The sequence below is a fragment of the Schistocerca nitens genome, chromosome 4 (genome assembly GCF_023898315.1).
Source record: "Schistocerca nitens isolate TAMUIC-IGC-003100 chromosome 4, iqSchNite1.1, whole genome shotgun sequence".
In the NCBI taxonomy this organism is placed as follows: Eukaryota; Metazoa; Arthropoda; class Insecta; order Orthoptera; family Acrididae; genus Schistocerca; species Schistocerca nitens.
The window spans coordinates 387,753,106-387,765,949 of record NC_064617.1 but is presented as its reverse complement, the minus strand read 5'-3'; the positions used below and the strand labels follow the sequence as shown (position 1 = coordinate 387,765,949).

At 39.0% G+C, this 12,844-nt stretch overlaps 1 protein-coding gene across 1 annotated transcript in view; it reads right to left on the bottom strand.

Moving 5' to 3' along the window:
* Positions 1 to 815: 815 nt before the first annotated feature.
* LOC126251874 (choline transporter-like protein 1) overlaps positions 816 to 12,844 on the bottom strand; it is a 502,309-nt gene continuing 490,280 nt past the window's right edge. Inside the window, exon 17 of the mRNA XM_049952563.1 lies at positions 816 to 3,575. Within this exon, the coding sequence (XP_049808520.1) occupies positions 3,468 to 3,575 (108 nt within the window). The 3' untranslated portion in view covers positions 816 to 3,467. The remainder of the gene's footprint in view (positions 3,576 to 12,844) is intronic.

Below are 12,844 nucleotides of genomic sequence, written 5' to 3'. Positions count from 1 at the left end.
GTAGTCTCGCTTCAGTTGCCAGAGACTGTGGTCATGTGTGTGTGAGTTGCATTTGCATGAGTGTGTGTGTGTCTTGTCTATTTTTGACAAAGGCCTTGTTGGCCAAAAGCTTATTTTGTGACAGTCTTTTTGTTGTGCCTATCTGTGACTCAGCATCTCTGCTATATGGTGAGTAGCAACTATCCTTTTCATAATATTGTTACATAGAACTAAATCATTAATTCCAGATATATTTTTTTCTGATGTTTTTAATATGATTCAAACACTTATCATGTCTGACATGCAATTTCACTTGCCCTTTGTTATGGTGTTCTTACTACTTTTCTGTTAGGATAACTGTATATTCTTGTGGTTTTCTTGTGACCTTTTATTTTAACTACATCTTTTAAAGAAGAAATTAATAGCCAATTGTTTTAGAGATAACAGTCTTACTGAAGTCATTGAATCAATGTACAGGAGCTTCTTTATTCTACACCCTCAAAGACTGCTCAGAAATGGATTTGTGGAATATGTGATGAATAAGACTCATGAGGAGGTGGAATGGATGGTCAGTACATATCTTCAGGCGGGCTAAATTCCAAATACTGTCAACAGAGACACTTAAAGGCAGAAAATACTATTCTTAGCTTTCAGAACTTGTATGTACCTTTCTCAGGGAGGAAAGAGGGATTGGTTGAGGAAAGGTTGGAGAAGTGGAGCAGGTAGCTCAGATCCTAATTTGAGAGGATGAGGCATACAAAGACTACCATATAGAATTACTTTTAGAAATGTTTCTGGAATTTCAGGGAGGAAATAACCCAACAGCACACAAGACATATTATAAAAGAATATATATTTCAGAAAGTACAAGAATTTTACAAATGTTATACAAATATAATATACTCTCAATATGAGAAGCTTAAAAACTAAGTAATTTAATATTTTGATTAAACAGTTCAGTTGCTCTCCAATACAGGTGTTGCAAATAACAACTCTTCCTCTTGTCATACTGAAAGAGGCTGGTTGGGGAGATTGCTTGTAAAAGTAACATCTACAGATGGTAACATAAAAATTGTACCACACAGATCCACAGAACTGTATTTCTCTTCACACTCAGACCTGTATAGAAATTAGCAGACACTATTCCCCCTGATAAAACTCTCACAGATTTCTGGATTAATTCCACACATACTTACATACAGATATACTGAAATTGGCTATAGTACAAAATAAAAGACATTTTGAAAATGGATTTGGGAGCGAACATCAGTAAATCTTTTATAAAAAATTACAGTAAAGTTCAATGAAAAGCAGTACTTTGAAAATGCACCTTTGGTTTTCCTGTACATGTGGAACATGAAGACACACTTAGAAAGATATACAATACTGGCCTCACATTATCTTGAATACAATAAACACCATAAAAACTAACAAATTACCAAACAGTGAAAGGAAAAAGGAAATGTCCTCATGGAAGCTAACTTCTTACCTACAAAGCTTATTCAGAAAGGCATGTTCAAGTATGATTTTTGAAATTATTATTTGCCTTCTGAATAAAACTGACATTGTAAATATTACACAACTAAGGTAAAAGAAGTTACTGGAATGCGCAAATCATGTGCTACCATGAGTAAACTCTAATACGAATATAAACACAAAAGATGCTATGTTCAGAAATAAATAAATTCTGCAACAGGAGCTGTCAGGACTGCAATTTATTAGGAAGAGATCTCAAGGGAGAGATGGAGAGAGACAAGAAATGCAGAGCTGAGTGACAGAAAAGGACTTAGATTTGGATTCCCAAGGCCAAGAGCAGGAGCCCTACCTTTCCTGTGTCTTATTGTTTCTTCCAGGAGTCATAATGCTCTCTCTCTCATTACCTTACTTTTTCTTTCTAGGCTCCATTTTTCAATATAACTTAAATTTTAAATAATTTTTTGTGTGTTTGCTGAGTCTCTGTAATTCCATTTCTTACCATATTCCACATCCAAAACCACTGTAATATTTGTTTGAGATTATATATCTCTGGTATAACTGATAAAATCTAGTAAACAGATGAAAATCACAGTGTGCTAATTGTGGATTGGTTGTAAATTAATTACAACCTGAAAGACAATGGCACTATATAGGTTGATATGCAAAACATTTCACAAAAAGACTACAGCTAAAAAAGGAACTTAGAGATTTATCACTTATGTGACATTCGTCAACACAGATGAAAGTCATGCACTAAAAACCAAGGTATCAGAGCAAGGCTTAATGATGGCTTCTTCTTTAATTTTAATGTTTTGGAAGAGAAACAAAATAACCTGAACAGAAAAGAAAGAAAGAAAGAAAGAAAATTCTTTCGGAAATTTTCCAGGTCACAGTTAGTTTAGACTGAAAAGCAAATTATGTGTTTACAGGTGGACAGAGTAGATAGAAGATACAATGACAAAAACAAAAAGCAAATTCTAAAGTCTTCTTTAATTAGTTTCAAGAGAGTAAAAAGGATATAAAGTTCACTGATATAAATAAAAAAGAAATATGAGAATTTATTTAAATGCTCTATCGTTAATATCATGAGTTTCCTGGAGAAATATAGGGTCAAGATGAATGAGCAGAAGAACGGCAGAAAGCTGCCAGACAACTAAAGCTCCAACATTTGCAAAATTAAAATCAATTTTACACAAAGTGCCTTTGTTCCTAAATTATCTATACTTAATCAGACCCCTAAAAGTGTATCCACAGCATAAGATTCTCCAAAGTGTTGCATGTTGTTAACAGTACCAGTCAATCTTAGTTGGAGGTCTTGGAAAGACAGTGGTGAACATGCCTAGGATAAGTAGTAGACTTAATGCTTAAAATCTTTGAAAATATTAATTCTGCATACACATATATTTTGAATCAAATCACATCATCCCTGAGAAAGAATTAAGGCACTTATTGTGTTTCATTTTTATGGCCTTAGTGCAGCTGTAATTAAAAATTGTGATGATGCCACAATGTTGTAACTTGCAAGAACTAAAATGAATAACCCTTTCAATCAGTTTTAAAACAAACAAAAAATTAAGTTTCTTCTTCTAAATAATATTTCTATAGCTGTTGTCTGTTTGAAAACCTATTTACCAAATTACTATGAACTGCAGAAAGGCAGATACAATAGCACCTCACAAAAACCTTTTTGCTTAATTTATTTTCTTTGTTGTGCAACACAACATAAACACATTTATAAAAGAGCTTAAAAACACTGCAGGTCAACAGCAATGACGAGCCATAAGGGCTTATCAAACGATAAGATGGAAGTGACATTGAAAGTAACAGTCAGTGTCGTAGTGAAATATTAAGAAAATATCTGTGTAACTGGGTAATTTACAGCAATGCATCATATTGTAGAACAATCTACATATCTTCATATTTATGGATTAATATTCTTTTCCCTCTTCACAATCCACTTTTCACCACCTTGCAATAAGGTTGGCATTTGGTGATTTTTCACATAAAAAATCTTAATTTGGTGTGCGGATGGGTGAAGTACTCCAGGCTTCACCTTGGGGGCTTTGCCTCTGTTTTTCATTTAGTAATGCAAGAGCTTTTTTACTGTTCTGCACAAACTCCTGAAAGAAAATGAATTTCAGTTAATTTAGGTATCAAAGTGAACTCCAGCTGCATACAGAAATCTTAGTATGGTACTGATGAAAAAATAATAATATACGTATTTATTTATTTTTATTTTTTATTTATTTATTTATATCCCTTAGATCCAATACTGCGAGGCACTCGCATGGATGTAGGACGTGTCAGAATTATTACAAATAATACAAAAGGAATACATAAAAATACCTCTTGCAAGAGGATATCTGGTATAAGACAAAATACACATTAATAAGGTATAGAAGATGAAGAAGCTTGCACAGGATAGAGTAGCATGGAGAGCTGCAACAAACCAGTCTCAGGACTGAAGACCACAACAACAACAACAACAACAACAACAACAGGTATAGAAAAAATTACATTTAAAAAAATGGTAGATCTTAATAGCTAAATGACAGGCACAGTAATGTTAACAGTGATTGTGAGTATCGTAATGCACAATAGCACATCAAATTAGTAAATGAAAAAATTAATTACAGTTAAAATATTCTTCTACCGAATAGAAGGAATTATCTAATAAATACTGTTTGAGCTGTTGTTTAAATTTGGGAAGCTCGTGGATAAGTAATTTCAGTGATGGGAGAGCATTGAACACCTTGCAGCTCATGCAATGGACTCCTTTTTGTACAATAGTAAGGTTTTTTGATTCGATGGCGGTCCATCTTCCTCCTGGTATTGTGGGTATGGTATGAATCATTGGTTTTGTACGATTGTCCATTTTTACCAATGCAACATAACAGGGAGTAGATATATTGGCATGCAGTTGTCAGTATCCCTAATTTTCTGAAAAGGTTCCTACAAGAACTCTGCTCATTATCCTAATAACTCTCTTTTGGGCAATGAATATTTTTTTGGATAGTGGCTGATCATCCCAGAAAACTATGCCATACAGCAATAGTGCATGGAAGTAACTAAAATAAGCAGTTTTTGTGGTGTCTCGGTCACATACAGTGGAAATAATACAAACAGCGAATGTTGCTGAGCTGAGTTTTTTGTGGAGGTGCAAAATATGTTGAGACCATTTTAGACTGTTGTCAATGTGTACACCCAGAAACTTGGTTGACTCAACTTGTAGTAACTCACTACCATTCAATGTAATACTTAATTGATCCTCAACTTTTTTCCTTACTTGGAAATGTACAAACTGGGTCTTATTAACATTTAGTGATAATCCATTATCCATTATTTACAAACCAATTACATACTTTACTAAAGACCATATTGGCTGATTCCTCAAGATTGAGGTTGGGAGTTTTGTTGATGAGGATAGAGGTGTCATCAGCATGAAGAGTAAAGTGAGTTTTAAAGCTAGTTTGCAAGGGAAGATCATTGATAAAGATGAGGAAGAGAAGGGGGTCAAGTACAGAGCCCTGAGGAACACCACAGCCAATAGAGCCCTCGCTAGATGACACCGAGTACCCCTCAGAGTCGTTCGAAATGACCTTCTGCTTTCTTCCAGCTAGGTAGGATTTAATCCATGAGCCAACTGAGTTACTTATACCATAATATTCAGCCTTTGCTAAGAGGATTTCATGATTAACACTATCAAAGGCCTTAGAAAGGTCACAGAAGATACCAACAGAAGATAATTTATTATTAAAAGACTCTAAGATTTGATGGGTGAAGGAAAAAATAGCTTGTTCTGTTGATGCATGTTGTCCCAGTGTAACATCATGCAGCTAAATGATCTTTCTCATGCTTAACAGAAAATTTTACAGGGCCAGTTAAAAGAATTTAGAAGTAAAAGTTATTTTCTTGGGATTGAAATGTAAATAAAGATTATAATGGTAAAACCAGTAGATGGGCAGGTAAAACCAGAATTCCAGGGCAAGGGAGAAACTCTAAATGTAGGATATATTTTTTTCATTCATTCATTCACTCCTCATATTCCACAAATCCCTTCAAGGAGCAGAATGTTCAGGTATGTGGAATGAGACATGATATAAATTGACAAAATACAAGAAAATTTGAAGCAAAAATGATAGGTGGGCCAACATTGAGAGAAGTACAAGAAATCGAAAACTCAAAGAAAATAAGTTGTGGGTGGATCTAGCTTGTAAGTACCACAGTCCACATTTATTTGTTTATGGAGTATGAACAAATCTGATTCTTCAAAAGTTGAACCCTCAAGCTTTGTTTTTAGAGAGGTATGTATTATGGTCATTCAAAAAGAAATGAGCTGGAGGCTGTAAAATAAAAACTGCTGAACATATTATTATGCCATTGCCTAGGGAAGAAAATCTGGACCAAATAAGAGTGCTGAGGCCCCAGACTTACTGCCAAAGGAGAATGGGTACACAACTACATCGTGATAGAGTGAGCGGGTGCATATGTCAACTGTCCCCTGTACTCAGTTGTGCTGAAAATAGAAAAGTGGGAGCTTCAAAAAAAGAGCAAAGGGGTGTAGTGTATTTCCTGACAGTGGAAAGAGTGTTAGGAATGGAAATTCATCAAAGAATGGCACAGGTGTACGAAGTGCACTACATGACAATTGCAAGAGTCAAGACATGGCACAAGCGATTCAAGGAAGGATGGACATCATTGACTGATGATACACAATCTTGAACACCACACTGCTTTGCTGACACCATTGTCCAGCAGGTGGATGCCCTCATTATTGAAGACCAGTAAGTTACCGTGGCATCTGCTGCCCAAGAGGTCAGATTGAGCATTGAAACTGCAACAGACATTGAGTGCTCTGCATACACTTGTGCCATTCTTTTGATGAATTTACATTCTCTGCACTCTTCTACTGCAAGGAAACACACTACACCCATTTGTTATTGTTCTGAAGCCTCCATCTCTCTGTTTTTAGCACTGTTGAGTACACAGACAGTCAACGCATACATGTTCTCACTCTGTCATTACGTGGGTATGTGTAGACATCCCTCTAGCATCAAGTCTGGAGTTTCAGCACTCTTATAGGGACTACACCTTCTTCCACAAGCAATGGCAGTACAACCCTTTCAGTAGTTTTCATTTTGCAGCCTCCAGCTCATTTATTTTAGAATGACCTTAATTTTAAAAATAGAAATTAAATAACATATTTAAAAAATAAAATAAAAATGCAGAATGGGAAGTCTGGGATGGGGGAACAACAATATCACGAAAAGGATAGATTGCAACTCACCTTACAGAGGAGACACTGAGTTGCAGACAAGCACAACAAAAAGGCCTCTATACATTTAAGCTTTTGACGTAAAGGCCTTCTTTTGAAGTAGAAAACACAAAATGTCAACCTTTCAGAATTTCTTAACCTCAAACCTTGCCTCACCATGTCCCAAATTCCTCACATGAAAACCAACCTTACTTTTGCAGAATGAACTTCAGTCCATCACCTAAAATCTGATCACAACCTTATAATTCTACCCGCCAACAAAGGTTCCACCACGTTTTTTTTTTTAAACACAGGGATTACTTGGTGGAGGGACTCCACCAGCTGTCTGATTCATCCACCTAAAAACCCTGTCCCAGTGACCCCATTCCAGAAATTTAACAGGATCTCCAGTCCCTCCTCACATCCTTATGTCCATCCCAGTACCTCTCCCCTGAGTCTATCTCTCTTCACTCCCACCTCTCACTGCACTCTTACCTTCTACATGCTTCCAAAAGTCCCCACGACACTGCATTGTGGCCAGTTACTGTGCCCCCACTGAGAGAAACTTTCCCCTCAGAGATCAACATCTTCAGCTTATTCCCTGAAACCTACTCTCCTATATAAAAGACGCCAACCATTTCCTCCACACTTCCTATTCCTTTACCACACAGCACTCTGTTCATCACTACTGATGCCATAGGTGGTAACTCTCCCTGCAATACATCCTATATTCATGTAACTGCCCTGGCCCCAACCTTTGCTAGTCTCTGTCCTTCGCCTACCTGTCCCCTTCCCTGTTCCCACTCCTGCACTAAACAGCAGTCTCTTCTGCCAACACACCCACCAGTCAGTGTACGCTTCTCTACTTCTCTCCTTTTCTGCTCCCCATCACATACCTGCACATGCCCACAAGCAGCACTACACCTTTCCCTACCCTGCTATCCCTCCTCTTCCTCACCCCACACCTCCTTACCCCCACGACCCACACCAGATTGCTGTTCAAAGTAGATGCAGTTGCTGTCCGCAGTCCGGCCACAGTGGCCAGACACATTGGTGAGTTGTGCTTGTGTGAATGTTTCTGTGTTGTCTACTTTGGAAGAAGGCTTTTTGGATGAAGGCTTAAATGTATAGCAATCTTTTTGTTGTGCCTGTCTGTACCTCAAGGTATCCTCTGCATGGTGTGTAGCAATCTATCCTTTTCATAACATTATTGTTAACACATTAAAATCAGCATGCATCTGGTTAAAATATTATGATTATGAACATAAAGAACATAACACCACCAAATGCAAGCCAGTACCTAAAATTAACTATGTGGCAACACTGTGTAGCTCTATTTGTGTAGACCTGTTTGGTCAACCCTTCCAGATGCTGGATCCGAGTTTCAGCTCTGTACAGCCATCATGTGATTTTTGAGAACCTCACCACTGAAGTTGTGTTTTCATTACGTATTACAAAAATGGAACAGTTGAATTTAGAGCAACATTATGCCATCAAGTTTTCTGTTAAATTTGGGGAATCCATGAGTGTGACCTTCAAAATGTTGAGACAGGCCTACGGGGAACATTCCCCATCAATAGCACAAGTTCTCCACCGCCACAAATCATTTTTGGAAGGCTGAAAACACACTGAAGATGAACCTCATTCAGGGAGGCCTTCAACTTTAAAAACCAATGAAAATGTCCAATGTCTGCATGCTCTTGTGAATTTGTTCCTCCAGGACAAACTGTCAACTAAGTATTTTACAGAGGCGTCCATGAAAGGCTCAGGGAAAGGGTGAATTGATTGAGATCGGACACAGCAGGCAAATGGATGCTGCATCACGACACTTTCCCACGTCACATGTCCACTTCCATCACGAAATTTTTTTACCTCAGAAGGCATCCACCTTGTTCTGCAGCCCCCTATTCACCTGATCTGAGCCCTTGTAACCTTTTTCTTTTTCCAAAATTGAAAAATGTCATAATAGGCCATCATCTTGGGACTCTGGAGAACATTCAAAAGAATGTGATGACATACTGAAGACCTTACCAGTTGAAGCCTTTCAGAGTTGCTACAAAGACTGGGAACAACGACTCTGCCAGTGTATAGCTGCCAAAGGAAACTACTTTGAAGGGGCAATACTATTGTTTGGAAGGAGAGAGGAAAAAAAAAAAAAACTTTGGTAGATAAAGAAATCAATCTCATATTTTTCTCACACACTTCTCATGTTACAAAAACTTTGTGGGTTTACCTATATCGCAAAATGTAAACTTTCACAGCAAGGAATGTCATCACAAATAAAGTATTCCAGGCTTTTATGCTATTGTCAGATGGATTTTACCTTACAACCCAAAGTCCCCCGCCCCCCTCCCCCCTCATCAGCCAGTAGCAAGCTGCAAGCCAGGGTGTGAATCGGGACATTCAAAGGAGCCATGATCCTCCTTGAAAATGTTGGTTTTTAATGTGAAATCCACCCCACCACAACATAATAGCATGAAATATTTTATTAATTTATCAATATATTAGAAACCTGTTTTTAAGTCCCTCTGTTTTCCATTTTCTTGCTTTTTACATTCATTTTTGTCGGTCCTAACACAAGTCCTATTCTCTCAATACAGTGATTTCCTGTCATTAACAGTTACGTTTTACAGCATTTCCTGCATTTTAAATTTCATATTCCTGCTCAAAGTCAGCCTTGGGACAAAGCAAGAAATGCATACTAATACACAAAGTTATTTTGTGTTATTGATCATACAACATAGTGTTAGCATGGTAAACAAGATTTTCACTGCTGCCTGTATTATACAAGGGTTGTTTCAAAAATAAGGTTCCCACATTTTTTTTAGACACAAGGAATTTTTTTATTCGAAAAAACGATTACACCATTGGAAAGGTTGATCTTTAAGCTATTTTTCCACATAGTTCCCATCTTTTCCATGCATTTTTCTGTTGAGTAATCCACTTCTGCATTCCCATCTCAAAGAAGTCAACCGCCGACCTATTGAGAAACTTGGAAACTTCTTCTTGCAACTCCACGTCCATGTGGAATCGTAAACCGCATAGGTTCTCCTTCAATTTCAGAAACAGATGGAAATTGTTGGGTGCCAAATCAGAGCTGTAAGGGGGGTGGTCAATGACATCCCAGCCAAATTTGTCAATTAACTCCTTCATCTGTTGTGACACATGTCGACAGACATTGTCGTGGTGCAACCTTTTACGCCTTTGCTGAGTTTTCCCCTACGACGATTTTGGATTGTCTATCTGAGTTTTTTCAAGATCTTGCAATAACCTGTTGAGTTTATGGTGGTCCCTCTAGGCATAAAATCAGTGAGCAGTACACCATGCTGGTCCCAAAACATCGATGCCATGATCTTTCCTGCTGACAGCTGCTGCTTAAACTTCTTTGGTGATGGCGATCCGGTGTGTTTCCATTGGCGCGATTGTTGTTTTGTTTCCAGAGTAACTTAATGGCACCACAATTCATCCCCCACAACAATGGAATCAAGGAAGTCTTCCTTATTCTCGTTGCATTCACTCCAAAACTTCCAAGCACAGTCAATGTGCCACTGTTTGTAGACTTCTGAAAGCACGTGCGGCACCCAGCATGCACACACCTTGTGGTAGCCTAGCTTTTCATTCAATATCCTGTCAATTCAAGGTTCAGAAGCCTCAGGAATTTGAGCAGCCAGTTGCCGGATGGTGATTCGCTGATCTTCGCGCTGGATTTGCTCAACTTTTGCCACAACTTCGTCAGAGATCGACGGCCTCCTGCTTCGTTGTTTGTCGTGGACATCCGTACGGCCATTGGCAAACTCCCTACACCATTTGTGGACATGTTGAATGCTTATACACATTTCCCCATACACTTCTCTCAATTGCCAATGAATTTCTACAGGTAGTAACTTTCTTGCATGCAAAAATTAAATGACTGCACATATTTCACACCTGGCGGTGACGGCAATGACAGGCTCCATCGCTTATGGCTGTCAGGCCAGTACTGACCGTTGCAGAGCCACGCTGGTTGTTGGAATTGGTGGTGGGGGATCCAGCAAACATGGTGGTGTTGCCAGATTTCGCATTGCACCATGCACGGTAAGGGTACAGATTTGGGAACCTTACTTTTGAAACAACCCTTGTAGGTTCGCAGTGTTTGACAATGTGGTACAGTAACCTGAGTTACTGCCTTAATGATAATTATGATCTGATGATACTGAGTCCAATAGTAACCTTTCTTCTGCTCACTGCATTGTATTACAACAGCTTTAATTTAATTTCACAGTCATTTGTACAAAGAAACACCAGTTTTGAAGATGGCTGTCTTTATAACGGGCTTTCCTGAATCATTGTTACTTTGCGTGAAATACACTAATCTGTACTATGTGCACAGTCTTAGGTTGGTACAACCTAATGTCAGACATAAACATTCCTCCTCAAGATGCTCCATAACAGGATGACTATTTCCACCCTCTTTCTCACCCATGATGTTCCGTGAACCGAGTGAGCTCCTTCTCGACAGCAAGCTGTAGATTTTGTGCCAGTTGTTCTCTGTTTACAAAGACTGCCAACTTTAGTGTTTTAACCAGTATTGTATTACATGTTCTATTTACCATAATTTTATAATGATTATCAATAATAAGTCTTACATAAGAACCCAAATATCTTTTTAATGTGGTTTCACAAAAGACTTCTACTTCCATGTTTTATTTGCAGTATTGGACACAATTGGAATGAACAGGGAAACTTGTGTTGTGTTTGTGTGTGTATCAGTGCACAGCCACTGTCTTTGTGATTATAGTGACTGCAGTGGCTGACTACTAACACAAACAAATGTGAGTTTCCTTCTTTGTTCTGATCATGTCCAACTGTGTAAATACAACACGGAGGCAAAAGTCCTTTGTGATACCACATTAAAAAGATATTTGTGTTTTAATGTAATACTTATTACTGATAATCATTCTAAAATTATGGCAATTTATCAGGCTTGTCTGACATTTGGCATTACCCCCAAAGGCCTCACACTTAAAGTTCCCATCTCTGGCTGTAACCCTTCTTTCCATCAGTCCCTATACCAGTTCCAAACCGAACAATCCATTGCCCTCACCCACCTAATCCTTCACCTACACATCAACTCAGCCAATGAACACACCTGTCAACTCCTATCCTTAATAAAAGTCCTCAATCTTTCCTCTCCCACATCCACACTGGCTGTTCAGAGCATCCTCCTACAGGCCAACCGCAAATTAGAACAGCATGCCACCCTCCACCTCAAAAAACTATCCAATCTCCTGGTTTCCCACCTCCGGAAATCAACTCACTCACCTTTCACAACCTTTCCAGCAAACCTCAACCTCCTCTCATTGCCCACAGACCCAGTCTCTCCCATCTACTCAATCTCCCACTTCCAGCTCCACCCCCCCCCCCCAAACCTCAAAATTCCAATCAACACAATCTGGAACCACAACACCCTAATTCAGTAGTTAACCTTTCCTCCAAACCTCTCTCCCAATCCGAAACCTCTGTCCTATCCAAAGGCCTCACCTTCAGCCCCACTCTCAGATTCAACCCAACAGCCCTCATCAAAGATTTACTGTCCTACACTCATAGTCTCTGCTGGAAATATCATTTTGCCACGAAGAAAAATGATTCTAATCCTACTCCTAATGATCCAACTCCCCAAGACACTATCCAAATTGAACCCTGCCTGGAACAGTTCCATCCTCCGCCACAGCGTGACCCACCTCCTCTTCCTCAAAATCACCCTCTCCAAACCTTCCAGGAATTTCTGACTTCCAGCCTTGCCTCTCAATCCTTCTTAAAAAACCTTAATCCTACTCCCAACATCACCACTGCTGAAGCCCAGGCTATCTGCGATCTGAAGGCTGACCGATCCATCGTCATTCTTCCGGCGGACAAGGGTTCCATGACCGTGGTACTTGATCATCGGGAGTATGTGACTGAGGGACTGCGTCAGCTTTCAGACAACACCACATACAAAGTTTGCCAAGGTAATCCCATTCCTGATGTCCAGGCGGAGCTTCAAGGAATCCTCAGAACCTTAGGCCCCCTACAAAACCTTTCACCTGACTCCATTAACCTCCTGACCCCACCGACACCCCGCACCCCTACCTTCTACCTTCTTCCTAAAATTCACAA